The 23,816-nt window shown below is 36.3% G+C and overlaps 1 protein-coding gene across 50 annotated transcripts in view; it reads left to right on the top strand.

Moving 5' to 3' along the window:
* The window catches only part of LOC123515503 (basement membrane-specific heparan sulfate proteoglycan core protein-like), a 324,199-nt gene that overhangs the window by 226,587 nt on the left and 73,796 nt on the right, over nucleotides 1–23,816 (top strand). For 47 of the 50 annotated variants that reach the window (XM_045274121.1, XM_045274138.1, XM_045274127.1 and 44 more), the window contains 16 exons: nucleotides 915–1,034; nucleotides 2,283–2,441; nucleotides 2,979–3,164; nucleotides 7,871–7,966; nucleotides 8,621–8,680; nucleotides 10,888–11,021; nucleotides 12,400–12,493; nucleotides 16,401–16,538; nucleotides 16,820–16,945; nucleotides 17,398–17,668; nucleotides 17,935–18,190; nucleotides 18,564–18,716; nucleotides 19,198–19,374; nucleotides 20,271–20,467; nucleotides 22,421–22,568; nucleotides 23,146–23,297. In XM_045274121.1, coding sequence (XP_045130056.1) covers nucleotides 915–1,034; nucleotides 2,283–2,441; nucleotides 2,979–3,164; nucleotides 7,871–7,966; nucleotides 8,621–8,680; nucleotides 10,888–11,021; nucleotides 12,400–12,493; nucleotides 16,401–16,538; nucleotides 16,820–16,945; nucleotides 17,398–17,668; nucleotides 17,935–18,190; nucleotides 18,564–18,716; nucleotides 19,198–19,374; nucleotides 20,271–20,467; nucleotides 22,421–22,568; nucleotides 23,146–23,297 — 2,467 coding nt within the window. The remainder of the gene's footprint in view (nucleotides 1–914; nucleotides 1,035–2,282; nucleotides 2,442–2,978; nucleotides 3,165–7,870; nucleotides 7,967–8,620; nucleotides 8,681–10,887; nucleotides 11,022–12,399; nucleotides 12,494–16,400; nucleotides 16,539–16,819; nucleotides 16,946–17,397; nucleotides 17,669–17,934; nucleotides 18,191–18,563; nucleotides 18,717–19,197; nucleotides 19,375–20,270; nucleotides 20,468–22,420; nucleotides 22,569–23,145; nucleotides 23,298–23,816) is intronic. The other 3 variants (XM_045274120.1, XM_045274141.1, XM_045274140.1) reach the window with 3 other exon arrangements.

The following is a 23,816-nucleotide window of genomic DNA, read 5'->3' as shown; positions in this document are numbered from 1 at the left end:
ATGAGCATAATTGAATTGATACACTGCAGTATTTTCTCTGTTCCTCCCATAATGCAATTCCAGTTTTATGAGTTATGACTTCATTATGCAAAGCAGTTGAGAGTTCAAGTAATTTGTATAAATACTGTAATATTTTGTGAATTTTATTGATATTTATTGGATTTATCTTCCAAAATACTAAAATGTAATGTCTGGAATACACCAGTAGCAACAATGACAAGAAACAAGAAGTATTTAAAAAACATCTTTGGTTAACAAAAGTTAGGTTATTTGTGAGCCGATCATGTTTCATTTAAGTTTCCAGAGCAAAACTCTTGAAATCCAGTGATGTCAGCACTTGAATATTTCTTGAATCATTGAATGTGGAAAATCTGTTTGTGGTAGACTAATAGGGAAGAGTAATTCTTTTATTGTGATAAAAAAAAATTGTAGAAATTTGAAAGATTAACACTTACATCCCTCGAATAAGTCTGTCAAATTATAGATAAAAAGAGAAAAACAGAGCAGGGCATGAAAAAATACCGATGCCTTTATGTTTTCCTTTGAATGGTTGGTGAAATATTGAACTTGACCTCATGCATACTGTATATGAGGATATATGAAAAAAAGTGGCTAGAAAGAGAGAGAATACTGCAAGAAAAAATAAATAACCAGTCTGAAAAAACTTGAACATGTGGACTTTCATGTTTTTAATGACTTGAGATGCTCATTCAAAGCAATAAAGCCATTAAACCAATATAGAATATACTCAGTTTTAGTTTCAGTAATTTCTCTTGAGTATTAGTGTTAAGCTTCCTTCTAATGCAATAAACTTCTGTAACAATATTATGGGTGGAGAATCATATACAGTAAAATATTCACCAAGAAGTTTCAGCATTACTTCTTATATAGTGAACTGCTGCACTGACTTTCAGATCCAGTTCCCTGCTCAGAATTTGAGTTCACGTGTCGGGATGGTTCGTGTGTGGACAGAAGCGCATACTGTGATAGGATTTCTGACTGTCGTGATGGCTCAGATGAAGATAACTGTACCAGTGTGTGTCATTCTGTTGGGTTTCCTAGCTCCTCTTTCAATTAATCTCTTTATCTCCAACATTATTATTTTGTCTTCTCCCTCCTCTCTCTGTTTTCTTCCTTCCTTTTTTTTTTATGATATGTAGCTTTCTTAGTCCTTGTTCTTGGTGTATTTTACTGTTCTCTCTATATGTCTTTGTTACTATTTCAGCCTATTATTGTACCTAACCCTCTCTTCCTTCACTATGTCTACTTTCTTGCTCTAAATTCCTTGTCTTTAAAGTATCTCTCTCCTGTCAGTCTTGCCTATCTATGTCTATTGATTTCAGGCTTCATTCTTTATTTCTTTTAATTTTTCTTGTCGTTAAACTTGACTAGGTTGTTCTCTAAATAAAGATTTCCATTCAGATTTAATGAGTTACAGTGTAGGAGGAAGGAAAATTAGCAGCATAATGCAAGATCAATTCTAATTATTTAAAGCTTATATTGCCTGTTTTCTTATAAATGCTATTTGGCATCTCTCTCTCTCTCTCTCTCTCTCTCTCTCTCTCTCTCTCTCTCTCTCTCTCTCTCTCTCTCTCTCTCTCTCTCTCTCTCTCTCTCTCTCTCTCTCTCTCTCTCTCTCTCTCTTGCTTTTTGATAAGGTGGAAGATGCAATAGTCATGCTTTCTTTAATTTTGCCTTAAGTGTGTGCTATTTTCACTTGATTTGCCAGCCATTCATTCATCAGCTGCTTTGATTTTCTTTTCTCTCCTCAGATACTTAGTATTTCAATATTTTAACTAAGAAGAATATGATATTTGGGCTCTGATTAAGGGAAGAAGACATACATTTATCAACAATGAATCAGCAGTAATGCAAAATTTAAATTGAGGGAGGTAGATGATTGAGGTTAGAAAGGGAGCTGTTGAGAGACTCCAATGAATAGGATATAAAGGTTACTGTACGAATGCAGTGGACCAACATGTCCATTGTATAGGTTGGTACCAGTGACATTGGTCCTTTTACTGCTGGAGTCAACTTTTGCAGAACTTAAGAGCTAAGTAAAAATTGTTTGCATAAAGCACACTGAGAAAAAGAAAGTAATTGTGTTTTGTAGAATACAGAAACATTTAAAAAGTTTGTGCAGTTTGGCCGAGAGTTATATGGCTGCTAAAAAGAAAATACCTAGCAGTGAAAGGGTTTACATGTTACTGGCAGAGGTGTAGCATGAAAATAGTTGCTAAGAATGAGCCTCCCCATTCCCCATGAGTTCTTCCATTGTCCAGGACAATGTGGTGCAGGAGAATTCCAATGCACTGACCGTCAATGCATCCGTCAAGAATCTGTCTGTGATAGGGTTCGGGACTGTTATGACGGATCAGATGAAGTAAACTGTCCACAACAACCACCACCACCACCACCACCACCAGAACCAACCACCCCCAGTATGTTTTAGTCTCCTTCCTTTAGCTGGCATGATGTGTTGGAAGTCCCTCTCCTCCCTCTCATGGAAGCCAATGTTGTTTACATTGAAAAATTTTTGTTTATAAGTTGTCTGTCTGTTTTATTTTTACTTGATAATTTTGTACTTTCATGCATGTTAAGTTCTCATGGATTATTTCATAAAAAAAAGTATGTTTTATTTTGTGAGATTTTTACTCAAGAAATCAGGATTCAATAAAAAATGTTTATGTATAGTGAGAATACTGTGTATAATAGGAAAGTTATGAATGAGAACTTTCCATGCAGGTGTGATACACCCTCTTAACACATACAGTTGAAAACTAGTGACTTGGCACAAGTTACACGGCTAACTTTTTAATCAACATTTTCCATCTTCAAGAAAAACGGAAGAGCATATTTTGAGATTTTTTTTTTTCAAATGAAAGGAAGATTTTGATTAAAGCAGCTGAATAGATTTGTGCCAAATAACTAGTCTTACATTATGTTTCCTACTCATACCTGGCCCTTCATTTACCCAGGACCTCCAGCATGCCGGGATGATCAGTTTCAGTGTGGCAGTGGTGACTGTATCCCTCTGTTTTACGTCTGTGATGGCCCCATTGATTGCCAAGATCGATCTGATGAAGATAACTGCGCCACTACTACCAGTTCTACCGCTACTACTACTCCTGCCACTCCCCCTCCTCCTCCTCCCCCTCCCCAAAGTAATATAATATATACCTTTCTATCTAGCTCTACTATTTCTCTGGCTTTTAGCACCATACTGATAACTACATATTCTTGATTGATTATTTTATCTATCTTCTTTTTAGCATTTACCTGTTTCCACCTTTTGCACCTGTGGGATATTGTATGTTACTAATACCTTATGATTATTTCTGTTTGTCTTTGCCTTGTTCCTGTCTTACTAATCATGAAGAATGTATATACGTGATTGTATTTTAGATTCTGCCAGTGAGATTTTGCAGCATTTTTGCTTCCTGGGATGGTGTGATACCACAACTGGTTTTCTTTACTTTACCTTGCTGATTTTGTAACAACAGCTAATCAATTTGTCTTCTCTGATTTTTAGAATTTCCCTGGGAGATTTTGTTGTACTAACATATGGGTTTGTGTGGCCTTAGCATGCCATGTCTATTTACAGTGTCTCTGATATTAATTCTTTCTTAATCATCTAAAAAGGGTTTCACTTAAGATTAACTCTCTCTCTCTCTCTCTCTCTCTCTCTCTCTCTCTCTCTCTCTCTCTCTCTCTCTCTCTCTCTCTCTCTCTCTCTCTCTCTCTCTCTCTCTCTCTCTCTCTCTCTCTCTCTCTCTCTCTCTCTCTCTCTCTCTCTCTCTCTCTCTCTCTCTCTCTCTCTCTCTCTCTCTCTCTCTCTCTCTCTCTCTCTCTCTCTCTCTCTCTCTCTCTCTCTCTCTCTCTCTCTCTCTCTCTCTCTCTCTCTCTCTCTCTCTCTCTCTCTCTCTCTCTCTCTCTCTCTCTCTCTCTCTCTCTCTCTCTCTCTCTCTCTCTCTCTCTCTCTCTCTCTCTCTCTCTCTCTCTGCATGCCAATGATAGCCCTTTAGCATATTTTCTCTGTGTTTTTAGGTTTGCCTACAAGTAATGTTGAGTCTCCCTTCAAATATTGTCAAAACATGTAATGTGTTAATTAGCATGTGAGCTAAAAAGAAGCAATCAGTGGCAGCAGTAATACGTCTGGCTGTTTTTGTGCTAAACAAGGAGATGCTTATATAAAATAAAAAATATCATAATGGATTGGAGCTTGACCTGCCTTATTTACTGGTTGTTCTGAAGTGAAGCCTATAAGGGCTATCCAGTCCTAACAAGAGTAGATGATGTGAAATGATTTTGACTCATCCACTCAGTTACCAGATGCTCAGCACCAATATGCTTTATAAGACAATCTTTGATCTTAAAGAATTGCTGCAGCTTGGTGGAATACTTATCACTAACTTTGACATGATTGCTGTATTTTTCAGGTTCATGTGACAAGGTAATGATCATGTGGGTGAAAGTTGCTCTCTCACCAGTAGTCACAATGAAAGTTTCTGCACTTCATATACCAGGCATTAGGTTCTTTCCCACTAATACAAGCTGTTTCTACTCAACTTCTCTAACAGGACGTCTGTTGCATTTTTTTGTATGTAAATCTTACCATTCTTTCTCTTCAATGAACCACTAATGCAATTTCTCAGCTTTTGACAATTTTTTTAACCTTAGTAATATGATTCTCTTTTCTCTTTTGCTTCAACATTTATCAGCCTGTTTTCTGGATGGCCTAACTAATGTGATTTTGTGCCTTTTGACTGAATATATCAACTTATTTTCTCTAATGTTACCAGTACCATTTTCTAACCATTTCTATAATAACTTTAGATATGTTTTCCATATGACTTAATTGATGATTATTTTGCTCTTTAAAATCTGGAAACTCATCACTCCTTTCCCCTCAAACTTCAGTGAATTACTATTCTTCCTCATTCAAACATTGTTAAATTTACTGACTGGATTTGTTTTCATGCAGTAATAATGTACTTCTTCTCTCAATAAAAAAGTGGATGATGGATGTATGTAACTCAACATGATGAGTTTTCAAGCATCAATAACCTTTTTCTCCCAACTTACTCCAGAGTAAAAAAAAGAATAACAATAACAAGATTTGCTTCCAAAGATCAATGACCTATTTTCATTTACACTCCATGACTGTATGACATTAACAAGATGTGCTTTTATGCATTAATAATCTGTCTTGTTGATGCTTGAGCCACAGAAAGTACTAAGAGGATGTTTTATATCATCAGCGAGACCACAGCGCTGTCTTCCTGGAGAGTTTCAGTGTGGTAGTGGCCTCTGCATAGCTAGACATTCTCACTGTAATGGGTACACTGACTGCCCGGATGGTTCAGATGAGATTAATTGCAATTATGGTACTTTTTTTCCCCTTTCTTGTAATTTTCTTTATCTCTGTTACTGCCTGTGAATGGGTTGTAGTGATTTAGGGAAGCATCACTTATCTACTGACTGCATGCTGTTCTTCCTTATTTTTTCATTCTCTCCAAAGGTTTACACTTTTAGTGCAATATTTATGAAAATATCAAAAATAGTATATGATAGTATGATGTGTGTGATATGTGTACATTTTATCAAACATTTTCTTTGTTCTCCTTTCTTTTCTTCATAACAAGAATTTTCCCTACAGTTAACATGAAGTCATAATTTTTTTTATGCTTGTGTATATGATAGATGCTTTGTTAGTTTAAGGTGGTAATTCGATGACTCGATATCAATATCGGTTTTTTGGCTCTCCCATTGCTATTTTTTCACCGAATTCAATAATATTTATACACAAGGTGTACGTTTATGGTGTACGTCTTCAGTGTTAATTTGGTACACAAATGTGGCGTAGTTTTTTTGCAATAAATATTTTTTCGGCGATAAGAAAATAATTCAAAATACCATTATAAAATCAAAACTAATAACAGTGTGGCAATTTTCTCTTAACCACATATAATATACATAACAACAAATAAATGTTAGCATCGGCATACACATAACCTATGTTATAACAATTTCATTACACGCCAAATTGTTACCTTTTTTTTCATCAAAAATTTGAGTTTATAAGCCTGTTGTAAATTTATTTGAGTGAGTTCATGCATTATCATGCTGGCATTTGTTAAGATGAGGTTGTTGATCATTTTGCTGCAAAAATTTTGAAATTGACCAATTACTGAAAAAGTTATTCAACAGTATATGCTGAAAAACTGAAAGTCGAGAAAACGCATTTTCTGTGAACATTTTCAAAACCCCCACATAACTCGCTTCCTCACTCGGGGCAACGGTTTCCTAGCAGGTGGGCTTTAAGATAGGAGGTACCCTAAAAAGTATCCCCTTTAGCCCATAAATTCCCGTGAAAAGCCCACATGGTATAAAAAAAATAAATAAATAACTCACTCCAATATGTACCAAACTCAGATATGTACTTACATAATCCCTTGACAACTGCTTGTATCGATTGGTACTGAGGGAGTAGCGTCTTCCTCACCCTCACTGCCTGATACTAAACTATCGTACATCACGCAAAAATAAATAAAACAGCTCAAAAAAAATAATAAATACAAGCAAAACAAAGACTAGAAGAAAAAGGGGCGTACGCACGCTTGGGTATTGAAAGGGCCGGCTCTTTAAACCCGCCATTACCAGGTAAGCAGTGTGTTATGTGCCTGGCAACTTCGGCCATGGCTTCCCTCTCCAGAGACGAACCCAAGTACCAAGTTTCCAATTTTTCAATTTTTTTGACCAAATTAACGAATTTCCACCTTAAACCATTTAATTCAAATGCAATCAAGTCTTATATTATTGCTTTGTTCTCACACTGAACTATAAAAGAATGTGAACTTAATTTGCCAATGATCCTCATTTACTTTATAGAAGTGCGGAAGGAAGCTTAATATGCATGTGATTGTAGTCGCTTGATTTCAGCAGTAGTGGGTAATATGTATGAGTTAAGTTGTAACATAAAAATTATAAAAAAATTAGAGATTCCTTATGAATATTAGTACAATGTTTGCATGTTAGGATAACACTCGGTTCAGTCTGGTATATAGGTAGATGATTGATAGAAATTAATCATATTGACAAAGCACAGATATTTCTAGTAATGACATTGACTTCAGAGGCAAATTTAACTAAAACAGAACGAAATCTAGGATTTCCTGTTAGATAAAGGAGATAGTTTACTGAAACATGCAACAACTATTGATTGCTTCATTAATATGAAGAGAGAGAAAAAGCAGAAACATACTTTAGTTTCATTGTATTTCTTCATTTTGTAAATATAAACTACTAATGAAAATAATTACATAAGCTATAGGAAATTGCATATCATATGATTTACATTTGGCAAGAGTTCCATGAATCAAATGAGGGAATAGTGATAGTGTTAGAAAGAGCAGCAAGGGAAGATGCTATAAACTTAAGTATTAGTTGGTGATGCAAGGAAAGGCGACAAGTGTGGTGTTGGTACACTTTAGGTGAGAGATACATAAGGGAAGAAGCTTTGTTGGGATGATAGGACTGCTGATCTTGGGGATATATCATGTTCAAGCTGAACATAATTCCACCTGCTATCTTTCTTCTTTCTTTATTTCTTCTTTCCATTTTCAGTGATGAGGGTAAAGAGGGCACATTGCCATAGTCCATCATATTTTCCATTCTCCCTGGTGTGCCATCTTGCTTTTTCATCCTTTCCTCTTTTGTAGAAGTAAGAGGGGATAATGATCTTAGGTTGAAGCTTTTTTATCAAGTGTAGGATTTGAAGGAACAATATTCTTCCTTCTTTGTGCCAGTGTGTTAGGTGGCAAGCCATTTGAGGCACAATAGATATAACACTGCACACACTTTTCTGCAGACACCTTCCAGTGCCGGGATGGACGTATCATTAACAGCCAGCAGCGCTGTGATGGCCGAAGAGACTGCAGTGATGGCTCAGATGAAATTGATTGTCGTGAGTTTTTATCTATTATTTTATTTTTTCCCATATGATTTTTCTTGTATCATTTATTAAACATTTTTCCAGTTTAAAAAAAAAGTAGTCTCATTTTGATGTAATTTGCTTTCTTAATACATTTTAATATTATGTTGTTTCTTTGAGTCCCATTATTATTCTGGTCAGTGTTTTAATGGCCTTTTCAAAGCTTTTGTTATCAATCATACACTTTTCTTTTTATTGCCTCTGGTCTTTTTGTTCTTATACTTCCCAGTATGCATATTTTTTCATGTTTGTGGTAAATTTTGAGTTTGTTCAGCATATATGTAATTGTTCTTAAAGCTTTCCTTCTTGTTTACTCTTCTAGACATGATTTTATAACGTTTGTAGTACTAAGCATACAATAAGGACAAGTACAGAAAATGCACAATACACAGTACAATATATGCAGTAGAATATATCACAATAAGACAGAAATGAAGTCATCATTTAGAAAACACAACAGAACTTATTTTTTGTATGAAAGTTTTCTTAAGAATTGGGCTATGTTGCATAAAATCCATCAAAACCCATAGATGTCGTAATTCACTTAGACAAGTTGGTCTCTGGTGAATTATGATTCATACAATTTTGAATTCCATTTTAATGACTCACCTTACATTTTTTCTTTAGCAGCTACGAGTGATAGGATCAATTTGAAAACCTTCCCTGATGAGCAGACCAGCAAGCAGAGTAAGTCCCGATACAATCTTGTCCCAACCTTCACCACCAACTATCACAAACCTTCTTTTTCCAAGGCCTCCATGTTCCTGGCCACACACACTTCTTCCCTTCTCTTTCTCATACACCACCTTCTTCTATTTTTTCTACTGGTCATGATGCCCTACTACTCACACATCAGCCTACTAACACACTCTAATACCATCTGATAATTCTGCTAAAGTACCTTGAAAGACAAGTCCTGATGCAGGAGATCCTTCTTGCCTCAAAAGAGGTGAACTACTTTGAGGTAGTGTGACTGACTTTTTTTGTTTGCTGTTACAGTCCCTCCTCAGAGATGATTTTCTATGAAAGAAATATCCACTTTTATTGCTGCAAAGTCTAGACAGGCTTAAGGCTTTATCGTAAATCACTGTGCAGCTTTGATCTCTTTCCAGAAGAGAGATTGTACAGTGTGTCACTAACTGCATCATGTCTGTAGTGACAACATAAGGCAAGGCAGTTCTCCTCTTAACTCAGGTTAAACTCTGAACTTGTCTCTAATAAACTAAAGCCAGCTTACTCTCATCTCCTCAATATGTGTGTTGTCCCAACTTGGGATCTGTGTGATGTATTGACTGATGCACTTTTGACTTGTGTCTAGACTCAGGGATGTTGTGTGGGGGCCAGGCAGCCTCAGAGATGTGCTGGAGGCCCCATAGAGCCAAGTAACAAAAGCACCAATCTATAATTAAGATGTTGGTGCCAAATGCTTAATCTGTCAGGCCCACAGCTGACACCAATATTTTCATGTGCTGATTAAGTAAAATAACTCAACAAGAGTTTTCTGCTATTCTATTCAGCTGAGATGACTAGTGATGCACACTGTTTAGCATTAATATTTGAGAAGATCAAATATCTGTGGTTAATTTCATCATGCAAATCTTCTTTCCCCTAGAAAGAACCAAGTTGCACAACCAGCATAGCAACCACTGGCATTACAGTGTGGCTTCATTCACTTTTTGTAAACGAACTTGACACATGCAACATTTCTGAGCATCATTATAGTTTTAAGACTCATGGAAATATGATGTTAAGGATATGAATTCCTTTTATTAAAAATATTGTGATACATTTCATGTTCTAGTCAGATAGGGTATATGTACCTGCTTGTTAATAAAGTTGTTCAATTATGCTTGTGTATCGCATAGACTAAACCTTTAGCATCATATTTCTCAAGAGTAAATTGATAAGTTTGTTCTATTTAATGCTGTCAAAGTTAAAGAAGGTAAGCAGGAAAACCTCTGTGTTACATTTCATCTTTGCATGGCTTTCAGTCTTATTTGATATGGAAAATTTTTCTTTTTTTGCTACTTGTACATACATGAGTATCTATTTTTTGAATTTTTATTTTATTTATCTCTATTTTTTGTGTGTATTTGTTTGTGTTGATTCACTTTAATAGTTTTAGTTATTTTTGGTTGATAGAAGTTATATATATATATATATATATATATATATATATATATATATATATATATATATATATATATATATATATATATATATATATATATATATATATATATATATATATATATATATATATATATATATATATATATATATATATATATATATATATATATATATATATATATATATATATATATATATATATATATATATATATATATATATATATATATATATATATATATATATATATATATATATATATATATATATATATATATATATATATATATATATATATATATATATATATATATATATATATATATATATATATATATATTTATATAAATAACTTGTATATTATTATTGGTTTTAGGTTAGTAGAATGGCTACTTATGCCTTCCCTTGATGTTGAAATCACACCACATTGATATATCCATATGAATGTCTAGTTTCTGCATTGAGTACACATATGTACTGCATCATCACTTTTGATTCATCAGTGCTGAATTTTGAACATGACTTCTATATTATATTTCTTGATAATTACTGTTTTAGTAGATAATATCAAATCAAGGCATTTGAAAAAACAAGTTTCAACAAAATGTAGTTTCATTATCAGAATTGTTATACATACCTTTTACTATACCAATGAGGGAAGAAAGTAAAGATTTTGGTTGGAAATCATGTAAAACATTTATAAGAGGTCAATCATGGCTGATGTTCTAGTTTTGTTTTTAAAATTGCCATGAATGATACAGCTCAAGAGGTCGTCTTCCAATGCCGAGATGAAGGTGCAACTCGAACCCCAGTGCGCTGGGTGAGGGATGGAGGCCGCCCCCTTCCTGAAGGCTCCACAGATATCCGTGGACGACTCACTATGCCTCGTATCCAGGCAAGTGGCCTTTTATTGTCCATTACCAAGTTTATTGCAGTTATCAATCAAATAAACAAATGTTGAACAGGACATTGATTTATATATATATATATATATATATATATATATATATATATATATATATATATATATATATATATATATATATATATATATATATGTGTGTGTGTGTGTGTGTGTGTGTGTGTGTGTGTGTGTATATATATTTATAGATATGAGCTTAATTCATTTTGTGAAGGAGCTCATATCTCAAAACATTCTCATGTGTGTGTGTGTGTGTGTGTGTGTGTGTGTGTGTGTGTGTGTGTGTGTGTATTTACCTAGTTGTATTTACCTAGTTGTAGTTTTACAGGGTCTGGGCCTTATGCTCGTGTGGCCCCGTCTCCATATCTACACTTATCCAATTTTTCTTTAAAACTATGCACATTTCTTCACTCAAAGAAGTGGTTTCAGCAACAAGTGTGCATAGTTTTAAAGAAAACACACTGCGTAGTGTTGTGGTTAGCACGCTCGACTCACAATCAAGAGGGCCGGGTTCGAGTCACGGTAAGCGGCGAGGCAAATGGGCAAACCTCTTAATGTGTGGCCCTTGTTCGCCTAGCAGTAAATAGGTACAGGATGTAACTCAGGGGTTGTGGCCTCGCTTTCCCGGTGTGTGTTGTGTGTTGATATGGTCTCAGTCCTACCCAAAAATCGGTCTATGAGCTCTGAGCTCACTCCGTAATGGGGAAGACTGGCTGGGTGACCAACAGGCGACTGTGGTGAATTACACACACACACAATTTTTACAGGAGGGTTCTGGATATGAGACTAAAGAAGTGGTACCTAAGGAAAAAAGAGGAGGTCGTGAAGGAGGCAATAAATTAAGAGTGACTTATACTAACATAGATGAGTTGTTACCAAGCATATTGGAAGTTCCGGGATTTGTGTGTGTGTGTGTGTGTGTGTGTGTGTGTGTGTGTGTGTGTGTGTGTGTGTGTGTGTGTGTGTGTGTGTGTGTATATTTACCTAGTTGTAGTTGTACATGGCCTGGGCATTATGCTTGTGTGGCCCCATCTCCATGTATACATTTGTCCAACTTCTGTGTATTTACCTACAGTAGTTGTACTTACCTAGTTGTAGTTTTACAGGGCCTGGGCTTTATGCTCGTGTGGTCCCGTCTCCATATCTACACTTATCCACATGTGTGTGTGTGTGTGTGTGTGTGTTTGTGTGTTCAGTTTGTACAGGAGTAGATCCATCTGCTTATCATTATTGATCTCCTTATCTTTTTAATTTTGCCACTACCAGCTTCTTTAGTGTTATATGAAAAATGTTGTCAACAGAATAGTAGAAGATTAAAGTTTGGTGTTAGCTATCATGTCTCTCTCCTCAGATGGAGCATGAAGGTATTTACTACTGTGAGGCTCAGGGAGTGCCCCCCAACACACCAGGCAGGAGGAAGTCTGTCTACTTGCGTGTTGAGCCATGTAAGTATGCAGTCTACCTTTGTTTCTAGACTTATTGTCCATCAAAAGTTTTCTGACTATGCATTATTCTTTAGTTTAGATTTACATATAACCTTTGCTTGTGGCTTTCCTTACAGGACATATTCATATATGTTGATATCTTAAGGTCCTTTGTATCTGCTCCAGTGTTGTTTCTTAGATTCCATGTCTTTAGATGGTTAGTATTTCTCAAATCACAAATTTTCACATAATAGATTCAAATATCTTATGGTATGCATTTAGCCTTTGAAAAACTAGATTTACTCCTGATTATCTTGAACATAAGATAAAGAATCCTGTCTTGAAAAATTACTCTAATTCTTGCTTTGCTCTTCATTTATTTTCTTTATTCAAAATTACTACCCAGAATATTTTACTTAGTTTTTGCACCACCCATGTTGTGTGTGACTGTGATATCACTAACACTGTGTCTATTCCCTCACCTTGCTGCACGGATTCCCTAGCCTCCAATGAGTGGACTTTGCTTGAGCATCCTCACCCAAATCCTGACCCCTTTCAGCCCCTCTTCCATCACCGCCTCTCCCTTCACCCTCCTGCCTCTTCCCTCCGCCACCCTCGCTTTCCTCGCACTGACCCTCCTCCCACAGTCCCCTCTGATGAACATCTAACTTCTCAATCCCAGGATACTCCTTTAACTATCCCTCCGGGCCTCAAATCCTTGTCCCATGTCCATCAAAGCTCCACCACCATATACCCACAGCCCAAACCTGCAAAATCACAGAAACCCTCAGACAAAGTTGAAGCCTCCTCTGCCATTTTGAGAGGACACTTTATTTATCGTCCGTTATACACACTTGCCTCAGGTAGCCGTGTGGAGAAGAGTGTTTTGCGTGCAAGAGTGTGACTGTGTGAGATCTATCCAGAATTTATTTCTAATGTCATTATTAGCTAAGGTTATGGCATTATTATTAGGGTTGATGAATGCAGTGTAAGATCAAAAGTATGTAAGTGAACAAAACATTTCAGAGGAGTGATATAGAATAACTTGATCAATAAGAAAATTATATTATTAAGGGGGACAAAGAGAAGTTTGATATTTGAGAGGACAAAAAAAAGTTGAGGAAGGAGAGGTGTTTGAAAGACATGAAAGTACAACTTCTCTCTGTAGGAACATAACTATCTGAGATGCTGCACCAGAAAAAGTGATGGAGGTGATGAATGTACATGGACTAAAGGATTTGTCTATGATTTTCAATGAAGTAAAGAAAATGCCTAGTAGATGCAAAAGTCCAGGTGACTAATAGAATTTGTAAAAAAAAAAAAAAAGAAAGAAAGAAAGAAAGAAAAAAGAACTTAACTAACAACTTGCAGGAAGGATACAAAAAGTGTAGTAGTTGTAATGTGTGTGTGTGTGTGTGTGTGTGTGTGTGTGTGTGTGTGTGTGTATTTACCTAGTTGTAGTTTTATAGGCCCTGGGTTTTATGCTCGTGTGACTCCGTCTCCATATCTACACTTATCCAAGTGTGTGTGTGTGTGTGTGTGTGTGTGTGTGTGTGTGTGTGTGTGTGTGTGTGTGTGTGTGTTACAAGCAGGGGTTCAAGCAGGGCTCATATTGACCTGTTTCTATATCTATATTTGTACAACTTTTCCTTAGATTTATGTACATTTAAGAAAAAGTTGGATAAATATATATATATATATGGAGATAGGCCACTATGAGCCCCACCCAAACCCTGTTATGTATTTACCTAGTTGTATTTACCTAGTTGTAGTTTTACAGGGCCTGGGCCTTACGCTCGTGTGGCCCCGTCTCCATATCTACACTCATCCAATTTTTCTTTAAAACTATGCACACTCGTTGCTGACACCACTTCTTCCCTCAAACTGTACTAAGTCTCAACACATCTTTGCGGGAAACTATATTTTTTTAACATCTCTCAGATGTCTTCCCTTCCTCAGTTTTTTAGTATGTGATCTTGTGCTTCGAATGTCATATTCTTCCCTCAGGATCAGTTTCTCATTATCCACTTGATCCATTCCATTGATCAATTTATAAACTTGTATCAGATCCCCTCTCTCCCTTCTCTGTTCCAGGGTTGGTAGATCCATAGCCTTTAGTCTCTCCATGCAGTGAAATGCTAATCCAATATTCTTTAGCAAATTATGTCTCTGAAAATTCTATCAATATGGCTTACTGGTTGATTGTTTTCTTCCATCGTCACTCCTAAGTCCTTTTCCTTTTTTTTAACTTTCTCCAGTTCTACTCCATCTCCCATCTTATAGATTCCCACTGGTCGTCTTTCACTCTTTCCCATTTCCATGACATGGCTTTCATCCACATTGAATTCCATCTCCCACTTTTTACTCCATTTCCAGATCTTATTTAGGTCTTCCTGCAGCATTTCACAATCCTCTGTTTGCTTTATAACTCTGCACAGTTTTGCATTGTCCACAAACAGATTTATGTAGCTGTATCCTTGTCTTTCTTATCTTGGACTCTCCATGCCTGCACTTCTTTCTTAATCACGTCCTGTACTCTCTCCTCTTCCTTATTTACTAGATCTTTCAGATCCTCTTTTTCTTTTTTGACTTTACTGAGTCCTTCTTCCAACTGCTTCTTATACTTGGCTAGTTCCTTTTTCAATTCCTTGTTTTCTGCTATTAGCCTTGTTTAATTTTCTTCCACTTTTTTTATCCTTTCAGGTTCTTCTGAAACTCTATCCTGTTCTTCATTCTCTTTAATTCCCATACTCTCCTTTATCCATTTATCCAATTTTCTTTCTAGCATTAATACTCTCTTGATGTGGCAGTGCTTGCCATATCAAAACTTCCAAATGTCCCCTCTCCCTCATCAACATATTTATCCTCTTCTTGCATTCCTTCCCTGGTCTCATACCTGCATTTAGGTGTAAACTCTTCCTTACTCATGCTGCTGCCATACGTTGTATTCCTGGAAACTATTGCCACACAACTCGGCCAGGCCTCTGTAAACACAACACCAACAGGTAGTGGGATCAGCTGATGCACGAAGCATCGACCCTACGTCCATCCTTGACTGTGTCTCGTGTGTGTGTGTGTGTGTGTGTGTGTGTGTGTGTGTGTGTGTGTGTGTGTGTGTGTGTGTGTGTGTGTGTGTGTGTCAATCTACACCATTGTTATTACTGCAAAGTAGTTGTGTATTTTTAATAGATTTTCCTTTGATTACAGTAAAACTTAATAGGAACTTAGATTTGCTAGAATTGCAACTAAATGGTGACTTTGAAATAATAAGATAATATTATAAGTTAACGATGACTTCAAAGTGGTGAAATTGTTCATAAGGTTATTGTTTAAGAGATAATTTGATGTTGTAAACCATTAATTTAATTTGTTATTTTTTCTCTTCATATATTGAATTTTCATATGAAACTGTAGGCTGAAAGGAAAAGATGAAAATGGATAGTTATGTGAACAATTCTAATGGTATCATCCTAAATACAATAACATTTGATATAAAAGCAGATTGAAGTTTTCATCCACATCATATATTGTATAACCTATTGAACATATTTCTACTCCATTTTCTCCTTTCATTTGTTTTCATTTTCATTGCTAACTTTTTTGGGATAATTATCTGGTGAGTACCTTCTTTTTTCACTTCTCTCCAAGGACTGTAAGTAATTCTTATTTACCTTTTTTAAAGTGCTCCTTTTGAATATGTACGCCACTAAGTCTTTTTTTTTCCCGATTCTGCAATTTCCCCTTCCAATAAGTCTATTGTAATGTTGTTTTCAATACTTGTTGATATATTACACAATAACTAAGGTACAAGATTTCAGATAAGGTAAAAACTAGGAAGAGAGGAATAATAACTGCAGCTGCTTGTGAATAGAAAAGTGAATTGCAAGTTTTCATGGCAGGTTATTTCAATTTGTTTATTCTCTTGCAGATGAGGTGATTACGGCATCTCCTCCTGTAGTATGCTCGGTATTAGAGGCAACCTGCAGAAGTGGTGAGTGCATCAACAGGACTCTAGTGTGTGATGGAAAGCCAGACTGCAAGGACTCCTCAGATGAAGACCGTTGTGGTGCGTGCCATTTATTGCCTTCTCTCTAGCATGTAGCTCTCATTTCTAGCTGCAGTTTGAGAAATTGTCTTATAGCTGCATTGTACAGCTGAAAAATAAAAGTAATGAAGAAGATCTCTCTGTCTTCCTCATTATGATCTTGATCATCATTGTGGGATTAATATGAATACTTTATAAAAAGAAAACTGCAGAAAATGCATCTTTTAATGTAAACTGTTAACAAATTTGTTGTGTTATTATGGTTTTATGTGTGTAATTTGGTATTATTTTTCCCTCCCCAGGACGGTGTGAACCAAATGAGTTCCAATGTGACAACCAGAAGTGTGTGCTCAAGACATGGCTATGTGACACAGACAACGACTGCGAGGACAACTCAGATGAGAAGTACTGTGGCGTCAGTGATCCAGGTATTCTGAGGGATTTATATTTTATTAATTTGTTTAATCTATTTAGTCATTATTTTATTACTTTATTTTATATGATTTCCATTACACCTCTTGTAAAATCATACTTGTAGAATTATATGCATTTCTCTCTCTCTCTCTCTCTCTCTCTCTCTCTCTCTCTCTCTCTCTCTCTCTCTCTCTCTCTCTCTCTCTCTCTCTCTCTCTCTCTCTCTCTCTCTGTGTGTGTGTGTGTGTCAATATATATATTTTTTTAAGTAAGGGAATAATATCAAGGTGAGAAGTTAAATAACTAAAGAAAATTTTTAGATCACCTAATTACGTTGCTTTTTAATCTTTTCTCGTAGAAGCATGAAGGCATGCACATATGTACATGGAAATCTATTGTATTAGTATGAAGTTATATTTTGCATTTGAGAGATGTTCAAATAAATCATCTTCCAACTTTTCCACAGATGCTTCCTGCCACAACAATGAGTTCATGTGCCGGTCAGGAAATCAATGCATCCCCAAGTCCTTCCACTGTGATGGAGATAATGACTGCAGGGACTTGTCTGATGAAGATGGATGTCGTAAACCTGAGGTGAAGGAGCCACCACCACGCAATGTGATGGTTCGGGTGGGTGAGACCTTCAACATCTCTTGTCGAGTCGAGGGAGTACCGACCCCCATTGTGATCTGGAGGCTGAACTGGGGTCATGTTCCAGCCAAGTGTCAAATGACCAGGTGGGTTGTTGATTTGGAGAATATAAATGAATGTTATTTTCTTTTTAATTCCTTAACATGTACAGTGTTGTACTTTGTCAGAGATTGGGTCTTGTCATATTGCTTTTTTTTGTATATGTTTTTATCTCATCCATTTCATATAGTGACAGTGTATAAATCTGTATGTAGGTAATGTAGAAAGGTATCTGATGTATTAACTCTACAAGATCATTTTCCACAATCCTTAATCAACTGGTTTACCAAAATATATGTTTCTCTTCCACCAGTGAAAGTGGATATGGGGTGCTAGTCTGTCCAAATGCCCAGCCTACAGATCAAGGAGCCTACTCCTGTGAGGCAATTAATGGCAAAGGATCTGTGTTTGCCACACCTGATGCTATTGTTGTTGTAAAGGGAATTCCTGCCACCCAGTGTCAGCCACCTTCATTCAACAGTCTTGCTCTCACTCAGGAGGACTGCTTGAGCTGTTTCTGTTTCGGTATCACCAATGATTGTTACTCCAGTGACATGTTCATCACACAGGTGTGTACACAGACATAAACCAGCAGCACCAGTGAAATTTCTTAGAATCACTGCTGTTATGCATTGGTATACATTCCCCATCTTAATATACATGTAGCCTTCTGTGGAGATGAAAATGATGTGGCCTGAAATTGGAAAAAATCATAAAGAGAAAAGATACTTGAATGATTTAATGAGTGTAATGCAATTTCTTGGAGAGGGAGTCACATGTAGGCATCTCTTAGTTATTTTCTAAGATTCCAACAACAAATAATTAGATTTTCTGAAATAATAGTAAAGCAATAAAGTTTGACTCCATTCACCTACAAAATAATGTGAGGATTTACCTGTATATCGTAGCTTAGACTGATGTACTCTTATCTTTCCCTTACAGCTACCACCACCCAATGGTAACTCATTTACTCTTGTTGGGGCAAACCAAGATCAGAACCAGGGCAATTATGTGGTTCGAGATAATGATTACCCTCTGTCCTCCCAGCACCTTGCTAACAACAGATCCACGACTCAGTATTCAGACAGGGTTGTGGTGAGTAACCTTATCCCATGCCACTAATATCCTGCTAACTAGAGTTATAATGCATTCTGCCATGTGTAGTAACTCATGAAAAAGGAAAAGAAAGTCTTATTTTTTTGCAAAAATAAGCTGAAAACATTGGCTGTAAATTTTCTCTGTTTTCATAACTTACAATTTCCAACTCACATGAAGTGGATGATAGTCACCAGTAAAGTAATGAAAGTTGATGTAAGAATAATGAAGGTTGCAGGTGAAAATAAAAATTCATGAAAGCTGGAAAATAAATACAAGATAATGAGGAAAACATTGATGGAGATGTCAGTGATACTGCTGGTTGAATTGAGAACAATAGAATGATTCCCATGGTAATGGCAACATAGGTAATGACAATAGATTATCATGATAATTATTTTATGTTATTGATTATTCCATAATTAAATTTCATATTATCAATTATTCACTAATTAATCATCTGATCAACTTTCACCGGCAGCTCAATGTAGATCGTTCCAAGCTAAGGGGACCAAGGGACTTGGCGGTGTACTTCTCCCTTCCTGACTCTCACAAGAATGAGCAGCTTGCCTCCTTTGGTGGTTATCTCCGCTATAGGATTACATACTCTCAATTTGGGGCAAGCCAAACTACCAGCCATCCTGATGTCATTATTAGGGTAAGTGCAAGCTGGTTATGTTTATAGCAAAAGCTGACTGAAGAAGATGCATGTCATTATCATCATAATAGAGCAAGCAAAATGTGTGTGTGTGTGTGTGTGTGTGTGTGTGTGTGTGTGTGTGTGTGTGTGTGTGTGTGTGATAACTTCTGTTTATTTTTATCTACTTATACATGTTACAAGATTGAGTCAAGCTTGTAATGTCTAGTCCTTTAAAGTAACATTATTCATGTTGTTTAGATTTTGTATATATTTTTTATTGTACCACTTTTTAAATGTATTAGCTAGATATATTTTATATATTTATAGTTTGATGCATTAGAAATATGTATAAGATTTAAACTGGTCTTGTATTTTCAAAAGATTTTCCTGTCTTTTTTCATAACAATTCCACATAGTTAATGGTGTATTATTAATGTTCACAATTCAGACATATAGAATTACATTTCATTATGCTAGATTGATAATTCAGTGTATATATAGGTATATTTATGTGTGTGTGTGTGTGTGTGTGTGTGTGTGTGTGTTTTTCACTGTTTGATCTGCTGCAGTCTCTGATGAGACAGCCAGATGTTACCGTACGGAACGAGCTCAGAGCTCATTATTTCCAATCTTCGGATAGGCCTGAGACCAGGCACACACCACACACCGGGACAACAAGGTCACAACTCCTTGATTTACATCCCGTACCTACTCACTGCTAGGTGAACAGGGACTACACGTGAAAGGAGACACACCCAAATATCTCCACCTGGCCGGGGAATCGAACCCTGGTCCTCTGGCTTGTGAAGCCAGCGCTCTAACCACTGAGCTACCGGGCGTGTGTGTGTGTGTGTGTATGAGTGTGTGTGTGTTGCTACTATTTATATATTGACATTGTTATGCATTCTTCTTAGGGAAATGGCTTAACTCTAATGCATGTTCATGATGGAAGCTTCGAAGAAAACATTGAAAACTGGATAGATGTGCGATTCTTCTACGGCCATTGGTTCAAGCGTGTGGTTCAGTGGGGTGGACGAATCGCGGTGGAACAGCCTGCCTCCAGGGAGGATATCATGATGGTCCTGGAAAATATGGACTTACTGCTTATCAGGTGTGTGTTTTTGTGTGTTTTCTGTGTGTGTATTTACCTAGTTGTATTTACCTAGTTGTAGTTTTACAGGGCCTGGGCTTTATACTTGTGTGGCCCCATTTCCATATCTACACTTATCCAATTTTTCTTTAAAACTATGCACACTCGTTGCTGATACCACTTCTTCACTCAAACTGTTCCACGTCTCAACACATCTTTGTGGGAAACTATATTTTTTAACATCTCTCAAACATCTTCCCTTTCTCATCTTTTTACTATGCGATCTTGTGCTTCAAATGTCATATTCTTCTCTCAGGATCAGTTTCTCATTATCCACTTAGTCCATTCCATTGATCAATTTATAAACTTGTATCAGATCCCCTCTCTCCCTTCTCTGTTCCAGGGTTGGTAGATCCATAGCCTTTAGTCTCTCCTCATATGTCATCCCTCCAAATTCTGGAACCATTCTTGTAGCCATATTTTTTGTAGTCTCTCCAACTTCCTTATGTGTTTCTTTTTATGAGGGGTCCACACTACTCCTGCATATTCCAATCTGGGTCTTATTATAGTACTTATCAATTTCTTCATCATTTCTTTGTCCATGTAGTGAAATGCTAATCCAATATTCCTTAACAAATTATATGTCTCTCTGAAAATTCTATCAATATGGCTTACCGGTTGATTGTTTTCTTCCATTGTCACTCCTAAGTCCTTTTCCTTTTTTACTTTCTCCAGTTCTACTCCATCTCCCATCTTATAGATTCCCATGGATCGTCTTTCACTCTTTCCCATTTCCATGACATGGCTTTTGTCCACATTGAATTCCATTTCTTACTTTTTACTCCATTCCGAGATCTTATTTAGGTCTTCCTGCAGTATTTCACAATCCTACTTTTGCTTTATAACTCTGCACAGTTTTGTATCATCCACAAACAGATTTATGTAGCTGTTCACTCCTTCTGGCTTGTCATTTATATATATGAGGAAAAGTATTGTAGCTAATACTGACCCCTGCGGCACTCCACTTGGACTTCATATCTTTAACTACCATCCTTATTTCTCTCCCCATCAAATAATTTTCCATCCATCTCAATGTGCTTCCTTTTAAACCACCCTTCTCCTCTAACTTCCACAGTAATCTTGCATGTGGCACTTTGTCAAACGCCTTTTTTAAATCCAAATAAATACAGTCAACCCATCCCTCTCTCTCTTGTACTCTATCAACTATTCTAGAGTAGAAACTCAGTAAATTAGTTACACACGACCATCTTTTTCTAAAACCAAATTGGCTATTTGATATTAATTTGTTGTCTTCAAGGAACTCGATCCATTGTTTCTTTGTGTGTGTGTGTGTGTGTGTGTGTGTGTGTATATTTTTATTTTCTAATGGATCCACTCAAACAGAGGTCTTAGGCTCTATCCCAATAATAAGGTTGTTCCTGATTGGCTTCCCTTTTCCTCTATTACTCTCAGAGCCAGGCTACATATCATGTACTACTTTAAAATCCAGGGGTGTTTTCAAAAACACAAAAGTAAATTTCTATAAATTGTGATAAGTATCATATGATAAGAAACTTGTTCCAAATTTTTTTTATCACTGCTCACTTATATTATGATAAATGTATTCAACAGCATGTAGAGGCATTGAATTATATACTTTAAGAAAAAATACTTATTGAACTAGATGGTGTGGTCAGCCTCCAATTTTTGGGAGATATTTTGCAAACTCAATCCACAAGTGAAATCAAATTTCTATGAAGAAGAATTTGCAGTTTATTGAAGAGGACAGCTATGAAAGAAGCTTTCCTCTTACCCTAATACTGCTCATTGATGTCTAGCTTGTTTAGTTATATTGAAATCAAGTACTGTGATTAGATTCTTAAACAGATAGAAAAAAAATTGTGTTTGTAAATAGAAAGAGAAATCTATTGATGTTCATATTGATACAGAAGCTGGCTTCTCTTCATCTTTCAGAGCACAATATACTAATGGTGACTTCATCAACACTACACTGTCCAATGTCCAAATGGATACAGCTGAGATCTCCAGAAATGATCAAGGTCAGGCAGGACTGGTGGAGCAATGTACTTGCCCACCGGGCTACACTGGAATATCTTGCCAGGTGAGGAGCCATGTGCCTAAGTCTTACAAAAGAAAGTTGTTAAAAGTTTGTATGATTTTTGGTGGGTGTGGGACTGCATTTGGTGCTATTATAGTATATGTCTATTAAAATAGCAAACACTGGTTCATTTACTACTAAAATATGCAGCCTATCAGATTATCTAACACTATAGCAAACAATCTACCTTATTTACAATATATTTATATATTGAGTAGCAGGAAAATAAAAATAAACAAGTTATCAATTTCAAGACATTTATTTCAATATCATTCCATGCAACATTTTCCTGTACAAATCCTTTTCTACATTTAAATGAAGACATTACTCTAATGTACAATACAAGATAAATAACTGTTATTAGTGTGTGTGAATATAATGTGCAACTTCCGTTAAATGATGAGCTGCATTCATTTGATATATGTATCTTAATAACTTTTGAGATATAGTGAATTTTCTGATTTAGTGATCCATCCTTCATTGCATCAAGGTTTAAGGAGTAAAAGAAGAGACTTAAGAGATTAATACTTGCAGCAAAGTGGTAAAGAGAATATGAAAACAATCTAAAACCTCATTACAGAACTGTGCGCCAAATTACAGTAGAGTGAAGGAAGGGCCTTGGCTGGGACGCTGTGTATATGACTTAGAATGTGGACCCAATGAGTATGGTGACCCTGGCAATGGCATCTCCTGTCAACCCTGTCCCTGTCCTCTTGCCAGTCCCAGCAACCAGTGAGTAACAAGGGCTGTACTCTAAAATGCATCTTTCTATATTCTTCTTCCTTCAATTTGATGCCTTGGTGCTCCATTAAATTTATCTTTTGGTTGCCATAGAGGTATAATGAGTTATGCCTCCATGAGAGGAACACACAGACAATGAACTACTGGAACGATTAGCTGGTCTTCTTCCTCTTGTAACCACAACTCGTGGTACTCGTGGGCCTTTAGAGAAGATAACCGACATGGTAAACTCTGGAACTCCCTACCTGCTTCTGTATTCCCATCTTCCTACGACTTGACTTCTTTTAAGAGGGAGGTATCAAGACATTTTCTCCCTAATTTTGGCTAACTTCACTTTTAGAGAATCAGCACTCAAGTGGGCCTATTTTTTTATGTTTTGTTGCTCTTGGCTGGCCTTCTCTCCTGCATAAAAAAAAAAGTTCTGCCAAGTATCTGCAAGAACAGCAGCAGTTGATTGCTCCAGTAATTTGCCAGGTCTGCCATAATTGCCACAATAAGTTCAAGGGAGCT

The sequence above is a fragment of the Portunus trituberculatus genome, chromosome 39, assembly GCF_017591435.1.
Source record: "Portunus trituberculatus isolate SZX2019 chromosome 39, ASM1759143v1, whole genome shotgun sequence".
NCBI lineage: Eukaryota > Metazoa > Arthropoda > Malacostraca > Decapoda > Portunidae > Portunus > Portunus trituberculatus.
This window is presented reverse-complemented; position numbering and strand designations above follow the sequence as displayed.